We start from the raw sequence: 23,907 nt of genomic DNA on the forward strand, positions 1-23,907 counted from the left end.
CAGGACACCAAGACCCATTTGATTTAGAATGCACCCATTTTTGAGATTACATGACATTCTTTGAAAAAATAAAACGGTAGTAATCATTTCTCCAATTAAATTAAATCTTGTAAGGATGACTTTATTTTCAAGGATACTTATTTTAAAAGTCACTTTTGTTAATACAGAGTAATATTTAGTTATTAGTTAGTTAGCAATATTTAGCACTGCCTTCATGGACAATTTTACAAATCTGCACGAAATTCAACCTGTTTTTGTGGGGAAAAACAACAGCAAAGAACAAAAGGTGGTCAACCTATTGAGTGTTACTTTCTTCGGGACTCACATCCCTTTGAAAATCTAAAGAGCGATATGGGCTTTTCTCCCCAGAGACATGCAGACACTTGCCAGGCTTTGGGTATAACTTTGGGACAGGAAGGATGAGAGGGACTGCCAGCCCCAGGAGCCAGGATAAGGGAGGATCTTAGTAGAGACAAGAATGTCTCTGAGGTGCCAGGTAATTCTCCAGGTCCATGTTTCAGCAACCTAAATCAATGCAGAAAAAATAGCCAGAAGTGGCTCAGACACTGCCCGAGATTTTAAAATGAAGAATTCTCTTGACAAATAAATCTCTTAATGAAATACAAGCAATTAAGCTAAAAGTCCTATCAAATGCAACCTGTCACTCAGCAGGCTGACACTTAATTGAATTTCTTTTCCCATCCCCTGGCTCCTTTTCCCTGATAAACAAATTCATTCACCGCAGATCAAGTTTCCCTAACCCAGAAACCAAAGATAGTCAATCAACTAATTGACACAACAAAGACTTCTATTAAAAAAAAAAAAAAAAAGCTCCCCTAATTAAAGTGGGAATGCAATTTTATAATACTCTGCTGCCTGATATTAATTACTCTGTGGTTCACCCTCTCCCTCCTCCTCAGGGACCTGGCAGTGGATTGGGGTTAATGAGGGAATCTCAGACCCAGGTACAAGTCCAAGTTCCAGCTTTATCCTGAGTTTGCTGTGTGATCTTGGAGCCCACTTCCCCCCTCTGTTTTTCATCAGGCGTGACATCAGGGGTAGAACTAGGTGACTTCCAAAGCCGATTCCATCTCTAACCCTTAACTTTTATGATCCAGAGGACAGTCCGATGGCATAGTCTTCACTCTGTGATCGCGGGTCAGCCAGCAGCTGCCAGGAGCTCTCGCCCAGCATTGAACTGAAAAGATAGCCCATCATCAACGGGCTCCTTCTGCCTCTACCTGGCAGACACAACAGCACCTGAATGCATACGCCCCTCTCCCCACGCATTCATCCACACGTTCCCAGGCACGCTCCTTACACACGTGTATACAATCTCTCCTTGCAGCACACACACATACACACACACTCTCTCTCTCTCTCCATCAAGGCCAGGAATGCACACACACTGACATACACCCTCATGTATGCACATGAAACACACACACATACAGATACGCATGCATGTAAACAAATGCTCCCTGAGAGATCAAGTCCGCTCAGTCAAGGCCATGCACACACTCTCTCTCCTCCTGAAACACACGCACATCTTTAGACACATGCCCCTCTAGAGAGCAGATCCAGAGCCATGAGTACATGCATCACCTTACCCCAGACTCAGAAGCACATGCTGGGGAATACGTAGCCCCAGACTCCCTTTTAAAGCAAACCACCTCTGAAGAGCCCACACGCACAAACACGCATTTACACACTCTACACACTCCTGTGCCCCACACACCCAAATGCTCCTCTCCTCACGGCCACTGTCAGATGTGAACTTGAACAGGATGTGACCCAGTTTCCCAGTCGCAAGGAAGCTTTGGCTGGGGCAGCCCTGAGGATCTCAGAAACCTGGCGACTGACCCAACAGGCTTATCCAGAACTGTCTGGGTTCCAAAGTTTCTTTCCTTCAACAAAGGGCTACTGAGTGCCTCTCCTGTGCCAGGCACTGTTTGGCAGGGGGAAAGTGAGAGAGACAGACACGGTCCCCCAGAAGTGGCTCTGTTCTTGCAGTCCTTGCCCAGATGCACCAGCAGGTAATGAGGACCCCCCATATCTGGGCCCTGACACAGCCAGGGCTCTAGTTTAGAGGTGGCTTTTTCAAGACATCATGGTTGGGGCTTCCCTGGTGGCGCAGTGGTTAAGAATCCGCCTGCCAGTGCAAGGGATACAGGTTCGAGCCCTGGTCCGGGAAGATTCCACATGCTGCGGAGCAGCTAAGCCCGTGCACCACAACTACTGAGCCCACGTGCCACAACTCCTGAAGCCCGCACGCCTAGAGCGCGTGCTCCACGACAGGAGAAGCCACCGCAATGAGAAGCCCACGCATCACAACGAAGAGTAGCCCCTGCTCGCCGCAACTAGAGAAAGCCCGCGCGCAGCAACAAAGACCCAACACAGCCAAAAATAAATAAATTAAAAAAAAAAAAAAAAAAAAACCATCATGGTCAAGGTGCCTTTGAGCCAGGCCTTACAGGACACAGGAGAGGGTGTACGAGGCAGAGACACAGCATATGAGCAAAGACAGGGAAGCAGGGAAGAGGGGGTACAAAGAGGCGGTGCCAGGCAGAGGTGGGGCAGCCGAGTTCCACCGCTCACTGTCTTCAGGGTGAGGGCGCTCACTGAACATCTCTGAGCCTCAATTTCCTCATGTGAAAAATGGGGACGATAGCAGTGGCTACCAGAGAAGGACCATCCATTCGCTCAACAAAGAGAGAGGAGCAGCTAGTCTGTGCCGGGCACTGTTCTGGGCACCTGGAGTCACTGTGAAGGTTAGAGGAGGTGATGAATGCCAGCTCTTGGAGCCATGTCTGCACACACTGAGTACCAGCTTGGTGGGCCTGAATGCTAGTGGAAAGAAATAGGGCTCTGGAATGAATGCAATGGTGTTTGGTTCTCTTGAGCAGCGGGGGCAGGAGGGAGCAGATGGAAAGATGGGAGGGCCAGAGGCTGAGGCTGGGAGGCCGGTCTGGAAGAAGAGGAGGAGGGACTGGTGATCGAACTCAGGGGGCATCTCCGGGTGAGAGACACCATCTCAGCCCTGACTTCCTCTGGGCAGCCCCTCACCCTGATTCCTTCCAGGGCAGGGCCCTGGATTCCCCTGCAGGTTTGCAAAGCCAGGCAGGGGTGGTGGTGAGGGGCCCCATTCCCTCCCCCTCGGACACAGAGCGGGGGCTCCCGGCATCTGATGCCTTCTGTTGGGCTCATCTCCCTGTCTCTGTTTTCATGTTTTCCTCTCTCACGATGGCTGTGTGGAGCACATCTCTCAGAAAATACTTGCTTTTGAAAGTTGTTGCCATAACAACCACTTCATTACACGCCAGGCCCAGTATCTCAGAAATGCAGAATCTTTCCTTAAAAGCGTGCGCTGCACATCAAAGGGGAATAGGAGCTCATTATTTTTACATTATTTTGCAGGCAAATAGATATTTTCCAATACACATTTCTTTTCTAAGTTGATTTTCTTGTTCAGTGGAAATGCACATTTCTTTCTTAACACTTTCCTGCCTGCAGGGCTCAGGGCCTAGAAACCTAAGTTCCTCAAAGTAGGAGGGAGAAGACATTTCTTTTGATGGGATATCCATCCCTCAGCCCATGAAGGGTGGTTTGCTCTAAGTCACAATTTAACTGCACCCAGAAATTCTAGGACAGGAGGAAATTCTCAGTGCAGCATGCACAAGACTTTCTCGGTCTGACTTTGTTCTAACCAAGTTTTCGTAACAAGTGAAGTTAAAGACTTAGGGAGCCAAATCAAACCCAAGCCAAACGGGACTTCCCTGGTGGTCCAGTGGGTAAGACTTTGCACTCCCAGTGCAGGGGGCCTGGGCTCAATCCCTGGTCAGGAAACTAGATCCCGTATGCATGCCTCAACTAAGACCCAGTGCAACCTAAATAAATAAATTTTTTTTTTTAAAAAGAGTATCTTAACCAGTTGGGATGGAGATGTGTTCCAGGATTTTGTCTTCTGAACCAGAGGGTGCTGTCAGAATTTAATAGGTTCCTTTAAGTGAAGGCCCAGCATGTATCTCTGCCCTCACTAGCACATAAGCTTCATGACTTTTGTCTGTCTGATTCACTGCTTTACCACCAGAACCTAGAACAGTGCCCGGACCTGTAGGGGTTCAGAAAATATTTGTTGAATGGACCGATGGGTGACTGTGCTGGGAGCACTGCATCTTGTAACAATTCTGCAGAGAAAGGAATCGTCATCCCCGTGATACAGATGAAGAGCTCGAAGTTTATAGTAGTTAATACAATAATAATATTAATAACAATAATAATAACTGACATTTTAAATCTTATTGAAGCATAATATGCATAGGTCCCACAAGCCATGCGGCGCAGCTCCCAACCCCCCAAAATAGTAATATGCATGGGGAGAAATGCACCTATCTTAAGTACACAGCTCCCTGACTTTTCATAAACACCCCTGGGTAACCAACACCCAGATCAAGAAACAAAACATTCGGAGGGAGGAAGGAGGCAGTGAACAGGACCAGTTTCTCTGGTGGCCTTACAAGAACCCACTAAGATGCTGCACATTTGTTTTATGTGGATTTCTGTACATATTTGTTCTATTTTACAACAGAAAGGGCAAGGCCTACTTAGAGTCACTAAGTCTCATAACTGTTATCCTGACCTCTAATGTCAGAGATCAGATTTGCCTGTTTTTGTGATTTCTGTAAATGGAACCACACAGTGGGTCCCCTTTTGTGCCTGACTTTTTTCTCTCGTCATTGTGTTTTTTTTGTTTTGGGGTTTTTTTTTTTTTGGCCACGCGGCTCACAGGATCTTAGCTCCCCGACCAGAGATTGAACCTAGGCCTACGGCAGTGAAAGAGCTCATTCCTAACCACTGGACTACCAAGGAATTCCCATAATGTTTTTGAGATTCGTCCACGTCGTGGCAGGTAGCTGACCATCATCCACCTCTCTGCTAATAGCAGCTAACTTTGAATGAACATTTACTGTGTGCCCGGTAAGCTCATGTAATCCTCCCAACACTCTAAGATGAAAGCATTTTCCTAAGTGATTTGTCTGGAGTCCCGCAAACAATGAGTGGGGAATTAAACTCAGAAATGTATGGCCCCCAAACTCCTACTGTTGTCAGGAACTTTTTTCCTTGCTGACTCAAGTCTATCGCTAAGCAAGGTCAATAGCTGGACCAGGCCAGGGATGAGAGGAGGGCTTTTTACTCCAATATGATATGGCCTCAGCATCCTAGGCCTCAGCCTTTTGTAACTGCTCTTATATTTCTCAGGCTCCTGCCCTCACTGTCAGGCTGTCAGCTGCTCCCTCCTGCTGGTGCCAATGTGCCTGCCGACAGCCATACCAACAGCTCTTGTTACTTGTAATCCACTATGACCAGGAAGCCAAAAATACAGGGGTTATTAGAACTGTGTGCAAAACAAGAGATAATTGCTATGAATAAGGGCTTGCCTCTCATGGGTCTATAGACAATGAGATCTGTGATAGCTTCACTTCTGTTTGTTTCCTGGGTCCAGAGAGGTGAAGTTTCTAGATAAGCCAAGTACCTCTCTAGTAAATTTTTTCCCTTTTTGAATGCTTTAATAAGAAGGTTTTTTGTTTGGAGTCTGAGGACTTCATTCTTGTCATATTTCTATAGCTTGTGCTGATGGTCAGTACCTGACAAGTTAGCTCAGGTCTTTTTAGTCCTGAAATCCCATCAGACAAAGCAGCCAGGAGGAACACAAAAGTCCTTTTGCAGCTCTAGGCTCTGAGGCAGAAATGAGTGAAGTGATACTGTGAGGGACTGGTTTCCAGCCTCAGAGCAGAGCTGGTGTCCTGTAATCCTGGGCTTTCATTGGTCTGCTCCAGCTCCACTCTCCCAGGCGAGACTCTCCCACCCCCTCAGGTCCCACTTACCTGATTCTGGACCTGCGCTGGGTGCATAAAATAAGCAGGATGGGACCCAGCCAGCCTCGTCCCCTGGCAGCCTCCTGCTCCTGTGCTGTGTAGCCCTCCTGGACAGCCCAGGTCTAGGTAGCATGGTCCCACTCTAGTCCCCCATCCCAGCTTGTCCTTCCCTCCATCAGCGCTCACTTACTTCCACTAGGCACTTTTCAGCTCTCGATTTTTTTTTTTTTTTTTTTTTTTTTTGCTGCGCCATGTGTCTTGTGGGATCTTAGTTCCCTGACCTGGGATCAAACCTGGGCCCAGGGCAGTGAAAGCTCTGAACCCTAACTGCTGCACTGCCAGGGAATTCCCTCTCAATATTTTTTAAAAAATGAAAACCTAGGGCTTCCCTGTTGGTGCAGTAGTTGAGAATCTGCCTGCCAATGCAGGGGACACGGGTTCAAGCCCTGGCCTGGGAAGATCCCACATGCCGCGGAGCAACTGGACCCATGCGCCACAACTACTGAGCCTGCGTGTCTGGAGCCTGTGCTCCGCAACAAGAGAGGCCGCGACAGTGAGAGGCCCGCGCACTGTGATGAAGAGTGGCCCCCGCTCGCCGCAACTAGAGAAAGCCCTCGCACAGAAACAAAGACCCAACACAGCCAAAAATTAATTAATTAATTAAATTAAAAAAAAAAAAAGAAAACCTAAACCTTCTCTCCACCCACCTTACCCCCCTTGGAACAAGCCAATTCTGCATCTATTAACCTACTCATTTCCACCTTCCTGACTTCCTATATTCACATCCACTCTCTGGAATCTCTTCTGAACCAGTTTTTAACACCTTACTGGTTTCTTCAGTAATTAATGGGTTAAAAAAAAAATCTTTGACACCAGTTTAAAAAAAAAAAAGAGTAAATCCGTCCCATGGGCTCACATCATGAGCGTGAGCGCTCGGTTTTCCTGGGTTTCACACTCCCCTAAATCCAGGGCCTGACACCAGAGCGAGCGCCTCTCTTCATGGACAGGTACAGCCATTTGCTCATTTCCTGACACTTCCTGCCGAAGCTCCAATGGCTGTGCTGTAAAGAGCCACTCCACCCTGGGCCCACAGCTCACGTTTGGCAACTGTGTCCCTTTTAATGGATGCACACGTGTCTATTGTGGGTACAACCATAATGGTTTCCATGGAGACATGGTCACAGTGACTAATTAGACAAAAGAAGAGTGTTTTTCAAAGCCTTGAAAGACATGATGGATGGAATATACGAACATCATCTTAGTCAGTTGACATATTCCTTCTCATTTATCCCCAGAAACTTCAAAAAATGGTCCCTGGTGACTTGACTTTATTATGGAGTTGGACTCTCTAGCCACTGGGACAGAGCCTTCCAGATTCTCAACTGCAGGATTCTGATCCTGACACACGTTCCAAAAGCAGCCACAGGGGTACTCGTCCACTGCCAGCATTTCCAGACTAGGCCGTCCCACTCTGACACCACCTGCTTACTCTCATTATGGCCATTAAGGAGACCAAGGATGCTCCAGGTTTGGCGACCTCGTCCTACCCCCTCCAGCACACCAGCCTGACTCAGCCATCAGCTGCCCCACGGGGCTCACCCCACCACCTTCACTTATTTGTTTCAGATGTTGGGTGCATGAAAATTAATAAAAGGACATCTCAGCTAAACTTGGAGTTGGGAAGGCCTGTAGAGGAAGCTCTCATACACTCATCGTCAATTACCCCAAACAGGAAGACATCAATTACCCCCAACCAGAAGACCTCATTTACTGACCCCAACAGGAAGAGATCTACCTTGCACTGACAGAAGGTGCTACTGCTTTACTACCCCAGCAGGAGGAGGAAGACTTCCTTCCCGCCCAGCAACAAGCCCACCCAATGGAAAATGCCACAGCTCAGCCAATGAGAGGCCGTCGTCACCTGAACTTTTACTTTCCTACGATGAACTTTAATTTTTTTCCTTGCTGATGACTTCCCTTCCTTGTCCTGTCCTCCTTACTATAAAAGCCTTCCATGTTGTGTAACCCCTCAGAGTATCTCTCTGTTGCCAGATGAGAGGCTGCCTGATTCATGAACTGTTTAATAAGGCCAACTAGATCTTCAAATTCACTCAGTTAAATTTTGTTTTTTAACAGATGCAATTTTTCTTGTAGTCCCCTCCCCCTCAACAAAGCTGGGGCAACGAGTATGAACTATCCCACATTCTAAAGAAAAGTGATATTTTCCCCAAGGGCGTGTAAACTTAGCATAATGTACTGGCAAAAATCTCAGAAGTGAGGGAACATCCCCAGGTATTTCTTCCAAAGGCTGTACACTGATCTGCATAAGCTTTTCCACTTTCCTGACCCTCATCCCACCATGATCCCAAACAAAAAGAAAAGTGTTCAGAACACAAAATACCAAGACCTGAAACTACAACTTGACAAGGAAAACTAACCAGTCTCAGATATACTGAGTAATGAGTCCCAAAGCCACGCTATGTAACAGCAAAATAAGAATAATATAATAATATATCTGGATAGAAATGAGAAATGCCTGGACACAAGTAAGAAGCAAACGGCAACTATGCAAACATACTTCAGCTAACTGCCCAAGAAAAAAATCATCTAAAGGCAAAGCATCCAGGGCTTCCCTGGTGGCGCAGTGGTTGAGAATCTGCCTGCTAATGCAGGGGACACGGGTTCGAGCCCTGGCCTGGGAAGATCCCACATGCCACGGAGCAGCTGGGCCCGTGAGCCACAACTACTGAGCCTGCGCGTCTGGAGCCTGTGCCCCGCGACGGGAGGGGCCGCGATAGTGAAAGGCCCGCGCACCTCGATGAAGAGCGGTCCCTGCACCGCGATGAAGAGTGGCCCCCACTTGCCTCAACTAGAGAAAGCCCTCGCATGAACCGAAGACCCAACACAGCCAAAAATAAAATAAAATAAATAAATAAAGTAGCTATAAAAAAAAAAAAAAAATAAAAAAATAAAGGCAAAGCATCCAGTCTAGAAGAAAGCACAACCTAAAACTGAAGAAAAGTTTACCAAAGTGCTGTTATAAAACTGCATAATAAGAATACAAATATTTTAAAAGCATAAACTCTTAAGAACAAACATAACAGAAGAAATGACAGTAGAGATATCAAAATTTTGAAGATAAAAAGTGAATGGATGAATGGTAATTGGCCCAGAAAAAGAGAAAATTGAGACCTTCATGTGCCTGCAGGGTGGAGAACCTGCAAACAGAAAACTGATTCAAGCCACAGAACTCTGCGTCGACCAGAGCACAATGGAGGCTGGGGTACAGGAGATACTGAAACAGAAGTGACCAAAAGGCTGTATGATGAGCATTTAGAGCTCCAGGTCCCCTTTACTGACCCTGTAAATCCAGATGATGGTATCTCCCACCCAGCAGCAGAAGAAGGTGGGCAGTTTACTCCCTGGAAAGGTCGAAGCCAGAGGCTCAAGAATGAACATGAATCGCAGCTAATGGTGGGTATAAGGTGCTGTAATTAAAACACTGGAACTGGGCTTCCCTGGTGGTGCAGTGGTTAAGAATCCGCCTGCCAATGCTGGGGTCATGAGTTCAACCTCTGGTCCGGAAGATCCCACATGCCGCGGAGCAACTAAGCCCGTGTGCCACAACTACTGAGCCTGCGCTCTAGAGCCTGCAAGCCACAACTACTGAGCCTGCGAGCCACAACTGCTGAAGCCCGCATGCCTAGAGTCTGTGCTCCACAACAAGAGAAGCCACCACAGTGAGAAGCCTGCGCACAGCAAGGAAGAGTAGCCCCGGCTCGCCACAACTAAAGAAAGCCTGCGCAGCAACGAAGACCCAAAAATAAAATAAATAAATAAATTTATTTTAAAAAACACTGGATTTAAGTGCAAGGCTATACACTAAACGGGGGGAGATAGAAGTCCTTTCCACACTTAGCCCCCAGAACACTGGCAGACAGGTTGGTGGCCTGAGGCAGGAGAGCCAAGGCCTCCTTTCAGGGAAAACTAGCCCAAGAGAAAAAACTTACGAGATACTGACATTTCAGGCTTCCCAAGGGCACATCTTAATCCCTAGTCCTTTACCCCAAAGTGAAGCCCCCAGCCAACAAGCACCACCGCTGCCAAACTCACTCAGAGATTCCAATAAGCCTTTTAGTGCCTCACTCAAATACAAGCAGATAGCCAGGGATCACCAGATAGTTGGAGGAAACTTGAAAACTGAAAGATAAAGAACAAAACAAACAGAAAACAGCTTCAAAAAACCCAACACAACAGAAGAAGTGTGAGAGGAGGGAAAGTATGACTATAGGAGTAACTCAGTAGAGGACCCTAAATAGAAAAAAATAAAGATAGAGCAATGTAACATGTTATTTAGAAATATGGAAGTAAGACTAGGAAGAAACAACTTAGACTTGAAAGAGGCTGGCAAGAATGAAGAAAGGTAGGAGAGAGTTGATTTTCCTTATGAACCTTGGAAAACAATTTGACTTTTCAAACTATGTGCATTTATACTTTTTTTAATGGAAACTAAGCGTTTTTAGAAAAAGAAAAACAAACTTTGAGTCATTACGTCTTCAGGCATTCGGGCAGAAAAAGCAAATCATCTACAAATGAGAAAAAGCCTCAGGCTGTCCTCTTGACTTCCACAAAGCCAGAAGATCCTGGGAAAATGGTGTTTCAGTTTAAAACACATGTGAGCCAAGGTCATTCTATCCTGCATAGATGCTGTTCAAGTACAAAGACAACAGTCATCAGCTAACTCAGGGTGTACTTTAGTTATGACCCTCTCTTGGAAAAACTACTTGATAATAAAATCCAGCAAAGGAAGAGATAAATAAAAAATAGAAAACTCAGAGAGGGAGACATCATGGCAAAAGGACTGAGCATGAGCAATGAGTCCATCTAAAATTAGAATTTATGCCAATGTTCAGATTGTTATTTCATTTAAATATAAATGTTTTTAAATGTAGCAATGTAAAAATAATAATGGAGTTGAGGAGTGAAGTGGGAGGAAACGGGAGAAAGCTAATGTCGTAATGTCCTATAGAGTAGGACATTCCATACCGTCTAACATGTAAGCACGTCATTTAAAAACACATGATCCTCAAGGAAATGCAAATTAAAACCACAATGAAATGCTACTATTATCTATTAGAATGACTAAATTTTTTAAAACGACAATGCCAAGTGCTGACAAGATCACAGCACTCACGCGTTACTGGTGGGGATGCAAAATGGTACAGCCACTTAGGAAAACAATTTGGCAGTTCTCTTTTATATAGTCAAACACTTACCATATAACACAACAATCCCAATTCTAGGTACTTACCGAAGACAAATGAAAGTTCATGTCCACAGAAAACCCTGTATGTAATCGTTTAGAGCAGCTTTATTCATACTTGCCACAGCCTGGAAACAATCCAAACGTCCTTGAACTGGTGGGCAGATAAACTGTGGTACATCGATACAATGGACTTAGCAATAAAAAGGAGTGAACTAAAAGACATGACACCATTCATCTCAAATGCAATATACTAAGTGAAAAAAGTCAAACTGCAAAGCCTATCTTCTGTACATGTTACATGATTTTCTGGAAAAGGCAAAACAATAGGCACAGAAAACAGATCAGTGGTTGCCTAGGTCCATGTGTGGAAGAAGGGATTGACTACAAAGGGGTACAGAAAATTTGGGGTGGAGGGTGATGAACCATTCCACATCTTGATTGATTGTGGGGTGACTACATGACTATGCATTTGTCAAAACTCATAGAACTGACTTAACACGGCTCTGTGAGAAATGCATTAGGGCAGGGATGCAGACAGTAGTCACAGACTTTTCACAAAATATGCCCATGTCTTTTGATTTAATGGACAATATTATGTTGCTCTCTCAAAAATTCCATTGTTGGATTAATTTAAGTATTTTATCTGAGAATGTGATTGTTAATTGTGCTTATTTTATTATACACAGATTTTGGGAATTCCCTGGCAGTCCAGCAGTTATGACTCGGTGCTCTCACTGCTGGGGTGCTGGGTTCGATCCTTGGTCAGGGAACTAAGATCCTGCAAACCACATGGCACGGCCAAAACAAAACAAAACAAAAATCAAACCAAAAAAAACACACAGATTTGAAAAAACATATGACTCCAACCACAATGTTTTCCCTAATCTCTTGTTAAACTTGGAGGAGTCTTTTAGGAAACAATTCCATTGGTGATGACATAATATTTGTTTGAGGTTCAGAAATTCCTTTGGTTTCATTGGTTTCCTTTTCTTCTGTTCATGTCAAGTAAAGTTATAGTTAATGACTTTTACTTTCAAAAGTATCCCATTTCACAAAAATATTGCTACCTATCTCTCTGCCTAGAAACTCCACATAGAAACATAGTGTGATGGTTATGGGGGGTGGGAGGAGGTCTTTTTGTTTTATTTATTGTACTGTTCTGTCATTTTGCATTTTAACACATATGCACTGTTTTTATGAAAACAATGAGTCCTTCCCTGACCCCACCCTAGCTACAATCACAGCTCCCCCCGACCCCATGGCGTGCATGTCACTCTCCTTACTCCAGAGGTGTCGCCACGCGAGTTTCGTTCCCTTCCTGGACCACGCATCCTTGAGAACCAAGAGCTCTGTCTTGCTCATCCCTCTATCCCTCAGAGGACCATGGTCCACACAAGTCCTCAATACATGCAGCCGGAATAAAGGAGACCACATACCAAGGCAGGCAAGAGTGAAATCAAAATCCTTCATGAGCTTAAAAAGTAAAAAAAGCATCTCAGAGTTTTCAATCCTGACCTCAGGCGACAGCTTCCCACTGTCTACTTTCCTACAGTGTAAGAGAGAAATCAAGGGAGAAGGGGGACGTGGCTAAAAGCTTAGCTCATAAGAACACTGGGAGACCAAACATGGCCATCTCACTGCCTAACAGCTAGTGACATGTCTCTCTCTCCTCCTAGTGAGAGATTTTGATGGAAACCCAGCGGTTGGGATTCTAGAACCAAGAGTAAACAAAGAGAACTTCAGAATGTGATGGAGCCACAGAAGCCTGGAAGACACCATGGTTAAGCAGAGATTGAATAGATAAATCCAACAGACTCCTTGGCATTCATGAAGTCAACATGAATTATTTGTAAGCCGTCTTCAAACATGATGACATGAGATCACTTGTTATTTCACTGAGGAATGAATTCAACTTACATGCACTGCAGAGCTGGGTGTAGGAGGTATTGAAGGTGAGTCCCTTGGATAGTGAGTGAGCCAAGCCCACCACCAGTGCATTTCAACAGGGTCTGTTGCTCTCTCTTTGTCCTTACATGTCCCCCCAACTACTCCCAAGTGGTGAAACTTTGCTGTTGTGAGAAATGGCTCCAAAATAAATCCAACTGCTTTTGTTGGTAATAGAAGTAAAGAGGAAATGAAGAAAAAGTGAAAGCATCCAAGAAAGTGATGATGTAGAGCTATATATACTGAAAAAGAATATCAAATTATAGTGTAGCTCAAATCGACCATGTGAATGACTTCAATATAGTACATTCAAGATGGAAATCAGAAAATGTGACTCATGAAACTTAGAAAGTTCTTCCATCATAGACAAAAGTGCTTATCAAATGAAAGCTTGGTTGGTTTGTTTGATCCTTCATTTGATTCAACCAATATTACTGACGTCCTACTATGGCCCAAGCACTGGTCTTGGCCCTGCGGATGTGAAAGTGAGGAGAACAAAGTCCCTGCTCTCGTGGAGCTTACTGTCCAGTGGAGGAAGACAATAAATAAATACATCCTACGTCAGGCGGAGACAAACTGTGAAGAAAAACTAAGCAGGAAGAGGGATAAAGAGTGAAGGGAGCTGATATTTTAGGTGGAGTGGTCAAGAGAGCCTCTCTGGGAAGGTGTCAATCGAGCAGAAACCTGAAGGAGGCGAGGGAGGGAGCCACATGGATCCCTGGGGGAATATGCATGGGTGTTTCAAGCAGGAAGAACAGCAAGTGCAAAGGCCCTGAGGTGGGAAGACACTTGGAAGAATAGCAAGGAGGCCAAAGAGGCTGGAACAAGAGCAAAGGGAGGAGCAGCAGGAGATGAGCCCGGAGGGGGAGGAGGGCAGACCCGTAGGGCCACGTAGGCCACTGCAAGGACCTCGGCTCTGACTCTGAGTGGAAGGGACACCACTCGAGGGTGGTGGGCAGAAACTGGTATGATTTGACTCCAGTTGCTCACAGGATCCTTCAGCTGCTGTGCAGAGAATAACCGGCAGGGAGAGAAGTTCAGGGGAGGGAGAGCAGCGAAGAGGCTACTGCAATAATCCACGTCATTTGCTGGGAGCCTGGACAAAGGTGGTAAAGTGGAAATGGTGAAAAATGGTCTGATTTGGGAAATAGTTTGAAAAACATATTCATATGCCGGGGTGGGGGGGTGGGGGAGTGGTCGTGCCCATCCCTAGAAGGTGTCAAGGGTGTACTTGGAGCAAGAATCTTTTACTTGTGTTGAGCCATTTACATTGATTTAAATATTGCTTTAAATTATGCATTATATTCTTAAATCTATTGCTGATAATGAATAATGGCTTATGTTCAGTTTTAGCATCATTCTCATTTTGATAAGAATGACCCACTTAGGGTGCTATAGGGTGACTGATTCATGGGCAATCCCATTGTTGGGAAGCAAGATTCAGGTCCAGACACAGCCAACTACTTGTGCTTGGTGTCAGATATCCAAATGGCAGTAAGTACACTCAGGGCACCCAGGAGGATACACCTGACCTAGTCTGGCTTAGCCATAAGGCCAACGATTAAGACAAAAGTTGTGTGTTTTTACAACTACCAGGGAGGATGCTTTAGACAACAAATCCAGCAGATTAACATGGCCTCAGTCTTATTCAGTGATGCTCTAGCACCATGGAGTTTGACCACAGGAAGGGGCAAATGGACAGTCTCATGCAGCCACATGGGCAATGAAACCTCTCTGCCTTCAGGTCCCAGGCCAGGAAGTAGAGGATGGGTGGGGAAACTGCCAGGCTTCCTGCTTACCTGCAAGGTCTCCTCCACTGTTTTGCTATGAAGCCTCTAAACCTCGATAACTATTCATGACTTTGTTTGTTGTTGTTGTAAGGGTTGAATGAGATGGTGGAGTCAGTTTTCCAAATTGGGGAGGGGTTGGAATCAAATAGGCTTGAGTAAACATGCCACCTCTGCCCCATACTTACTCCGTGACTTGAAAATTGCTTAGCCCCTCTGCACCTCAAAGGTAGGAATAACGGTACCTACCTCACATGTGAAAAGCCAAGTGAAAAGGATATGAGACCATGTATGTCCAAGTGCCCAACACTGCACTTGGCACTTAGAAAGCCCTGGGCCACGTTTGGCCCTGACGCTGGCTTCGTGAATGTTCCATTGCAAGTCCCAGAGTTGGGAAGTGATTTCTGAAGGGGTTGAAGGACCTTGAGGGGCCCCTTGGGTCTGTGAATATTAGACCCCAGTGGACTTGTGCATCCCCAGACGACTGGACCACACTGGGCTTGTGCATTCTCAGATTGGACCATACTGGGCTTGTACATCTCTAGACTGGATCACACTGGGCTTGCGCATCCCCAAACTGGACCACACTGGGCTCATGCATCTGGCTGGCCCTTCTTTTCCCAGATGGAGAATCAAGCCCAAAAGAAAAGAGAGAGTTAGCCAAGGCCACATGGCCAGTAAGAGTCAAAGCCATAGCTGGGACTCGGAGCCTGGTGCTTCCTCCCTTACCCAATACTAGCTCCCGCATTCACACCCTTTACAATTTGACAGAGATCCCCAGGTGCTGCCGTGAGCTACCCCAAGATGCTCTTTGGAGCTGATGCAAAACATTTTGTTTTGTGTCACACCTGTGGTGACAGCTGAGTGAAACTGAATGTTCACAGTCATTCTGCTCAGAAACCACACATGCGTTCCATGTAATCGGAGTTTCAGAATGAATCAGGTTTCCAAACTCTCCTCTCTCCATCTAATCGCATGTCTGTATATGGTAACCTTTAGAAAATGAGTCTAATAATTAGTCATCTTGGCCTAGTTAAAGAAAACAGTATGTTCTCCAATTTCACTTTGTTTTCAACAAGAGAGTGATGCCAACGGTAATTTTCACCATGGTGAAAATGTGCTTCTCGGCTGGGCCCTGCCGTCGACCATCAACCTAGACAAATCCAGCGCCCACACCTGCCCGGTGCTTTCCCACAGCTCACCCTTTAACCAGGCTGTGACCCCCAGGTGCCCTCCCCCCACACACACATCTATTGACACCAACTGTGTACTGGGCCCTATCTGAGATGTTTTGGACTCATCATTACACTTAATCATCTTTGCAAAACAAACCTTACTGCCCCATTTTGGAAATGAAAAATTTAAGAGCCTGAGGGTCCCTGCCTACTGTCCAAATCCCAGGTCCAGGCCCTCTCCCCCTTTCTCCCTGCACTCTAGCCAAGCTGCCTCCTTGCAGTTCCTCAAAGGCAGTGAGCTCATTCTCACCCCAGGGCCTTTGCACATGCAGAGTCCTCCATCTGAAATGCTCTTCCTCCTGACTCTGTGCCTAGGTAACTCCTACTCACCCTTCAGATCTCAATTCAAGTATAATTTCCTAAGGGAAGAACCCCTCACACCTTCCCATATGGTCCCATAGTTCTTTACTCACATCACACCAGCCTTCCTCTCCTTTCAAAGCAGCTATCTCAACTTGTCGTTTCACGTTTATGGGATGATTTGCTATTATCTGACCTTCCCACAAAAGCATGAACTCCAGGAAGGTAGGGATGGGGCATCTTGTCCACCACTCTGTTCCCACACCTAAAAAGGACACATAATAAGAGTTTAGTTACTACACTGGATGGATGATGGATAAATGGGCGGATGGATGGATGATGGATGATTACAAAATCTAAAAAACAAAAACAAACAAAGACAAAAAACTTTCCATCCACCCGGGTAAGAGACGGGGCCAGAACACAAGCCCAAAGCCTCCGACTTGTCACACTTGCTCTGCTCTGCCTGATGATCATCCAATCCCACAACCACCACCACAACCAGCACAAACACACAGGGACACGCACACGCACACGCAACCCCCAGACTCTGGACCTAGAAGACTGTGCCCACTTCCATAGAGCAATCTACGGAAGCAAAACTCTCCAGGCGGTAACCGTCCTGTCCAAATTGTCCCCACACGCCCTCCACACACACCACATCCCACATCCCACATGCCCGGAGCTTCCAAGGTGCTGATTCAATGGATCCAGAAGGGCCCCCAAACCCACACTGTTAACATGCACCCAGGTAATTTTGAAGGGCGTGTGTCCCAGGCCTCCGTTTGAGGGTCCCTAGACTAGGGCGAATCCCGAGGAGCGGGTGGAGATGCGGTGAGCCACCCACTGGAGAAGCTGTGATGGCCGCAGAAGCTGGGGCCATGCTGCCCTCTGGTGGTCATGGTGTCGCTGCAGCTGCTAGGTTTCCTGAAGGACAGTGGCCCATAGCGACCGCGCACCTTCGTTCCATCCCTGACTCAACAATGACCTCTCCAGGACTTCTTTCTCTTTGCAAATGGAACACAGTGTTTTCCAAACTTTGGCTCTCCGGGTAGCATCACCATTTTGTCCATCTCATATGACACCCACTCTATTTTTTTTTTTCTCTAAATGTTAGTGTATAAAATAACTTTTTCCCCCTTTTTTTGGCCACACCACGTGGCTTGTGGGATCTTAGTTCCCTGACCAGGGGTTGAACCCAGGCCGACCACAGTGAAAGCACGGAATCCTAACCACTGGACCGCCAGGGAATTCCCTAAAATAACTCATTTTAAAAAAAGAAAGGTTAGTGCACCACAGCTAGCCGGGAGGGAGGCAGCTGCCGAAGAGGCAAGAGACTTTTTCTTCCCTCTTTGTTTCCTGGTGCGCGAGGAGAGGGGATTCAGAGCGCCGCCTAAACGAGCTCCAGAGACGGGTGCGAGCCGCGGCTAGCAGCTCGGATCCCACAGCAACAGGGGTGCAGAGGGAAAAACGGAGAGATTCCCGCACAGAGGCTCGGCGCCGAGCAGCACTCACCAGCCCGAGAGGCTTGTCTGCTCACCCGCCGGGGCGGGCGGGGCTGGGAGCTGAGGCTCGGGCTTCGGTCGGATCGCAGGGAGAGGACTGGGGTTGGCGGCGTGAACACAGCCTGAAGGGCTTAGCGCACCACAGCTGGCTGGGAGGGAGTCCGGGAAAAAGTCTGCAGCTGCCGAAGAGGCAAGAGACTTTTTCTTGCCTCTTTGTTTCGCGGCGCGCAAGGAGAGGGGATTCAGAGCGCCGCCTAAACGAACTCCAGAGATGGGTGCGAGCCGCGGCTATCAGCGCGGACCCCAGAGACGGGCGTGAGACGCTCAGGCTGCTGCTGCCGCCACCAAAAAGCCTGTGTGCGAGCACAGGTCACTCTCCACACCGCCCCTCCCGGGAGCCCGTGCAGCCCGCCACTGCCAGGGTCCCGTGATCCGGGGACAACTTCCCGGGGAGAACGCACGGTGCGCCTCGGGCTGCTGCAACGTCACGACGCCTCTGACGCCGCAGGCTCGCCCCGCCTCCTCCGTACCGCTCCCTCCCCCCGGCCTGAGTGAGCCAGAGCCCCCGAAGCAGCTGCTCCTTTAACCCCGTTCTGTCTGGGCGGGGAACAGACGCCCTCAGGCGACCTACACGCAGAGGAGGGTCCAAATCCAAAACTGAACCCCAGGAGCTGTTCGAACAAAGAAGAGAAAGGGAAATCTCTCCCAGCAGCCTCAGAAGCAGCGGATTAAAACTCCACAAACAACTTGATGTGCCTGCATCTGTTGAATACCTGAATAGACAACGAATCATCCCAAATTCAGGAGGTGGACTTTGGGAGCAGGATATATTAATTTTTCCCCTTTTCCTTTTTTTGTGAGTGTATATGTATATGCTTCTGGGTGAGATTTTGTCTGTATAGCTTTGCTTTATAATAGCTTTATTTTACTTCACTATATTATATCCTCTTTCTTTCTTTCTATTTTTTCTCCCTTTTACTCTGAGCCATGTGGATGAAAGGCTCTTGGTGCTCCAGCCAGGCATCAGGGCTGTGCCTCTGAGGTGGGAGAGCCAACTTCAGGACACTGGTCCACAAGAGACCTCCCAGCTCCACGTAATACCAAACGGCAAAAATCTCTCAGAGCTCTCCATCTCAACATCAGGACCCAGCTTCACTCAACAACCAGCAAGCTACAGTGCTGGACACCCTATGCCAAACAACTAGCAAGACAGGAACACAGCCCCATCCATTAGCAGAGAGGCTGCCTAAAATCATAATAAGGCCACAGACACCCCAAAATACACCACCAGACATGGACGTGCCCACCAGAAAGACAAGATCCAGCCTCATCCACCAGAACACAGGCACTAGTTCCCTCCACCAGGAAGCCTACACAACCCACTGAACCAACCTTAGCCACTGGGGACAGATACCAAAAACAACGGGAACTACGAACCTGCAGCCTGTGAAAAGGAGACCCCAAACACAGTAAGATAAGCAAAATGAGACGACAGAAAAACACACAGCAGATGAAGGAGCAGGGTCAAAACACACCAGACCTAACAAATGAAGAGGAAATAGGTAGTCTACCTGAAAAAGAATTCAGAATAATGATAGTAAGGATGATCCAAAATCTTGGGAATAGAATAGACAAAATGCAAGAAACATTTAACAAGGACGTAGAAGAACTAAAGAGGAACCAAGCAACGATGAAAAACACAATAAATGAAATTAAAAATACTCTAGATGGGATCAATAGCAGAATAACTGAGGCAGAAGAACGGATAAGTGATCTGGAAGATAAAATGGTGGAAATAACTACTGCAGAGCAGGATAAAGAAAAAAGAATGAAAAGAACTGAGGACAGTCTCAGAGACCTCTGGGACAACATTAAACGCACCAACATTCGAATTATAGGGGTCCCAGAAGAAGAGAAAAAGAAAGGGACTGAGAAAATATTTGAAGAGATTATAGTTGAAAACTTCCCTAATATGGGAAAGGAAATAGTTAATCAAGTCCTGGAAGCATAGAGAGTCCCATACAGGATAAATCCAAGGAGAAACACACCAAGACACATATTAATCAAACTGTCAAAAATTAAATATAAAGAAAACATATTAAAAGCAGCAAGGGAAAAACAACAAATAACACATAAGGGAATCCCCATAAGGTTAACAGCTGATCTTTCAGCAGAAACTCTGCAAGCCAGAAGGGAGTGGCAGGATATACTTAAAGTGATGAAGGAGAAAAACCTACAACCAAGATTAATCTACCCAGCAAGGATCTCATTCAGATTTGATGGAGAAATTAAAACCTTTACAGACAAGCAAAAGCTGAGAGAGTTCAGCACCACCAAACCAGCTTTACAACAAATGCTAAAGGAACTTCTCTAGGTAAGAAACACAAGAGAAGGAAAACACCTATAACAACAAACCCAAAACATTTAAGAAAATGGGGATAGGAACATACATATCGATAATTACCTTAAATGTAAATGGATTAAATGCTCCCACCAAAAGACACAGACTGGTTGAATGGATACAAAAACAAGACCCATATATATGCTGTCTACAAGAGACCCACTTCAGACCTAGAGACACATACAGACTGAAAGTGAGGGGATGGAAAAAGATATTCCATGCAAATGGAAATCAAAAGAAAGCTGGAGTAGCAATTCTCATATCAGACAAAATAGACTTTAAAGTAAAGACTATTACAAGAGACAAAGAAGGACACTATATAATGATCAAGGGATCAATCCAAGAGGAAGGTATAACAATTGTAAATATTTATGCACCCAACATAGGAGCACCTCAATACATAAGGCAAATACTAACAGCCATAAAAGGGGAAATCGACAGCAACACAATCATAGTAGGGGACTTTAACACCCCACTTTCACCAATGGACAGATCATCCAAAATGAAAATAAATAAGGAAACACAAGCTTTAAATGATACATTAAACAAGATGGACTTAATTGATATTTATAGGACATTCTACCCAAAAACAACAGAATACACATTTTTCTCAAGTGCTCATGGAACATTCTCCAGGATAGATCATATCTTGGGTCACAAATCAAGCCTTGGTAAATTTAAGAAAATTGAAATCGTATCAAGTATCTTTTCCGACCACAATGCTATGAGACTAGATATCAATTACAGGAAAAGATCTGTAAAAAATACAAACACATGGAGGTTACACAATACACTACTTAATAACGAAGTGATCACTGAAGAAATCAAAGGGGAAATCAAAAAATACCTAGAAACAAATGACAATGGAGACACAACGACCCAAAACCTATGGGATGCAGCAAAAGCAGTGCTAAGAGGGAAGTTTATAGCAATACAAGCCTACCTCAAGAAACAGGAAACATCTTGAATAAACAACCTAACCTTGCACCTGAAGCAATTAGAGAAAGAAGAACAAAAAAACCCCAAAGCTAGCAGAAGGAAAGAAATCATAAAGATCAGATCAGAAATAAATGAAAAAGAAATGAAGGAAACAATAGCAAAAATCAATGAAACTAAAAGCTGGTTCTTTGAGAAGATAAACAAAATTGATAAACCATTAGCCAGACTCATCAAGAGAAAAAGGGAGAAGACTCAAATCAATAGAATTAGAAATGAAAAAGGAGAAGTAACCACTGACACTGCAGAAATACAAAAGATCATGAGAGATTACTACAAGCAACTCTATGCCAATAAAATGGACAACCTGGAAGAAATGGACAAATTCTTAGAAAGGTATAACCTTCCAAGACTGAACCAGGAAGAAAGAGAAAATATGAACAGACCAATCACAAGCACTGAAATTGAAACTGTGATTAAAAACCTTCCAACAAACAAAAGCCCAGGACCAGATGGCTTCACAGGTGAATTCTATCAAACATTTAGAGAAGAGCTAACACCTATCCTTCTCAAACTCTTCCAAAATATTGCAGAGGGAGGAACACTCCCAAACTCATTCTACGAGGCCACCATCACCCTGATACCAAAACCAGACAAAGATGTCACAAAGAAAGAAAACTACAGGCCAATATCACTGATGAACATAGATGCAAAAATCCTCAACAAAATACTAGCAAACAGAATCCAACAGCACATTAAAAGGATCATACACCATGATCAAGTGGGGTTTATCCCAGGAATGCAAGGATTCTTCAATATACACAAATCAATCAACGTGATACACCATATTAACAAATTGAAGGAGAAAAACCATATGATCATCTCAATAGATGCAGAGAAAGCTTTTGACAAAATTCAACACCCATTTATGATAAAAGCCCTGCAGAAAGTAGGCATAGAGGGAACTTTCCTCAACATAATAAAGGCCATATATGACAAACCCACAGCCAACATTGTCCTCAATGGTGAAAAACTGAAACCATTTCCACTAAGATCAAGAACAAGACAAGGTTGCCCACTCTCACCACTATTATTCAACATAGTTTTGGAAGTGTTAGCCACAGCAATCAGAGAAGAAAAAGAAATAAAAGGAATCCAAATCGGAAAAGAAGAAGTAAAGCTGTCACTGTTTGCAGATGACATGATACTATACATAGAGAATCCTAAAGATGCTACCAGAAAACTACTAGAGCTAATCAATGAATTTGGTAAAGTAGCAGGATACAAAATTAATGCACAGAAATCTCTTGCATTTCTATACACTAATGATGAAAAATCTGAAAGTGAAATTAAGAAAACACTCCCGTTTACCATTGCAACAAAAAGAATAAAATATCTAGGAATAAACCTACCTAAGGAGACAAAAGACCTGTATGCAGAAAATTATAAGATGCTGATGAAAGAAATTAAAGATGATACAAATAGGTGGAGAGATATACCATGTTCTTGGATTGGAAGAATCAACATTGTGAAAATGACTCTACTACCCAAAGCAATTTACAGATTCAATGCAATCCCTATCAAACTACCCAAGGCAATTTTCACAGAACTAGAACAAAAAATTTCACAATTTGTATGGAAACACAAAAGACCCCGAATAGCCAAAGCAATCTTGAGAACGAAAAATGGAGCTGGGGGAATCAGGCTCCCTGACTTCAGACTATATTACAAAGCTACAGTAATCAAGACAGTTTGGTACTGGCACAAAAACAGAAATATAGATCAATGGAACAGGATAGAAAGCCCAGAGATAAACCCACGCACATATGGTCACCTTATCTTTGATAAAGGAGGCAAGCATATACAGTGGAGAAAAGACAGCCTCTTCAATAAGTGGTGCTGGGAAAATTGGACAGGTACATGTAAAAGTATGAAATTAGAACACTCCCTGACACCATGCACAAAAATAAACTCAAAATGGATTAAAGACCTAAGTGTAAGGGCAGACACTATCAAACTCTTAGAGGAAAACATAGGCAGAACACTCTATGACATACATCACAGCAAGATTCTTTTTGACCCAGCTCCTAGAGAAATGGAAATAAAAACACAAATAAACAAATGGGACCTAATGAAACTTAAAAGCTTTTGCACAGCAAAGGAAACCATAAACAAGACCAAAAGACAACCATCAGAATGGGAGAAAATATTTGCAAATGAAGCAACTGACAAAGGATTAATCTCCAAGATTTACAAGCAGCTCATGCAGCTCAATAACAAAAAAACAAACAACCCAATCCAAAAATGGGCAGAAGACCTAAATAGACATTTCTCCAAAGAAGATATACAGATTGCCAACAGACAAATGAAAGAATGCTCAACATCCTTAATCATTAGAGAAATGCAAATCAAAACTACAATGAGATATCATCTCACACCTGTCAGAATGGCCATCATCAAAAAATCTAGAAACAATAAATGCTGGAGAGGGTGTGGAGGAAAGGGAACACTCTTGCACTGTTGGTGGGAATGTAAATTGATACAGCCACTATGGAGAACAGTACGGAGGTTCCTTAAAAAACTACAAATAGAACTACCATACGACCCAGCAATCCCACTACTGGGCATATACCCTGAGAAAACCATAGTTCAAAAAG

The 23,907-nt window shown here is 44.9% G+C and overlaps 1 protein-coding gene across 4 annotated transcripts in view; it reads right to left on the bottom strand.

Annotated features, from left to right (window-relative positions):
• Nucleotides 1–23,907, bottom strand: part of TOX2 (TOX high mobility group box family member 2) — a 271,714-nt gene that overhangs the window by 240,268 nt on the left and 7,539 nt on the right. Inside the window, exon 2 of one of the 4 annotated variants that reach the window (XM_059896588.1) lies at nt 16,522–16,673. The exons of the other annotated variants lie outside the window; for them this stretch is intronic. Coding sequence (XP_059752571.1) covers nt 16,522–16,673 — 152 coding nt within the window. The remainder of the gene's footprint in view (nt 1–16,521; nt 16,674–23,907) is intronic. 4 annotated transcript variants of the gene reach the window in all.

The sequence above is a fragment of the Balaenoptera ricei genome, chromosome 15 (assembly GCF_028023285.1).
Source record: "Balaenoptera ricei isolate mBalRic1 chromosome 15, mBalRic1.hap2, whole genome shotgun sequence".
Classification (NCBI taxonomy): Eukaryota; Metazoa; Chordata; class Mammalia; order Artiodactyla; family Balaenopteridae; genus Balaenoptera; species Balaenoptera ricei.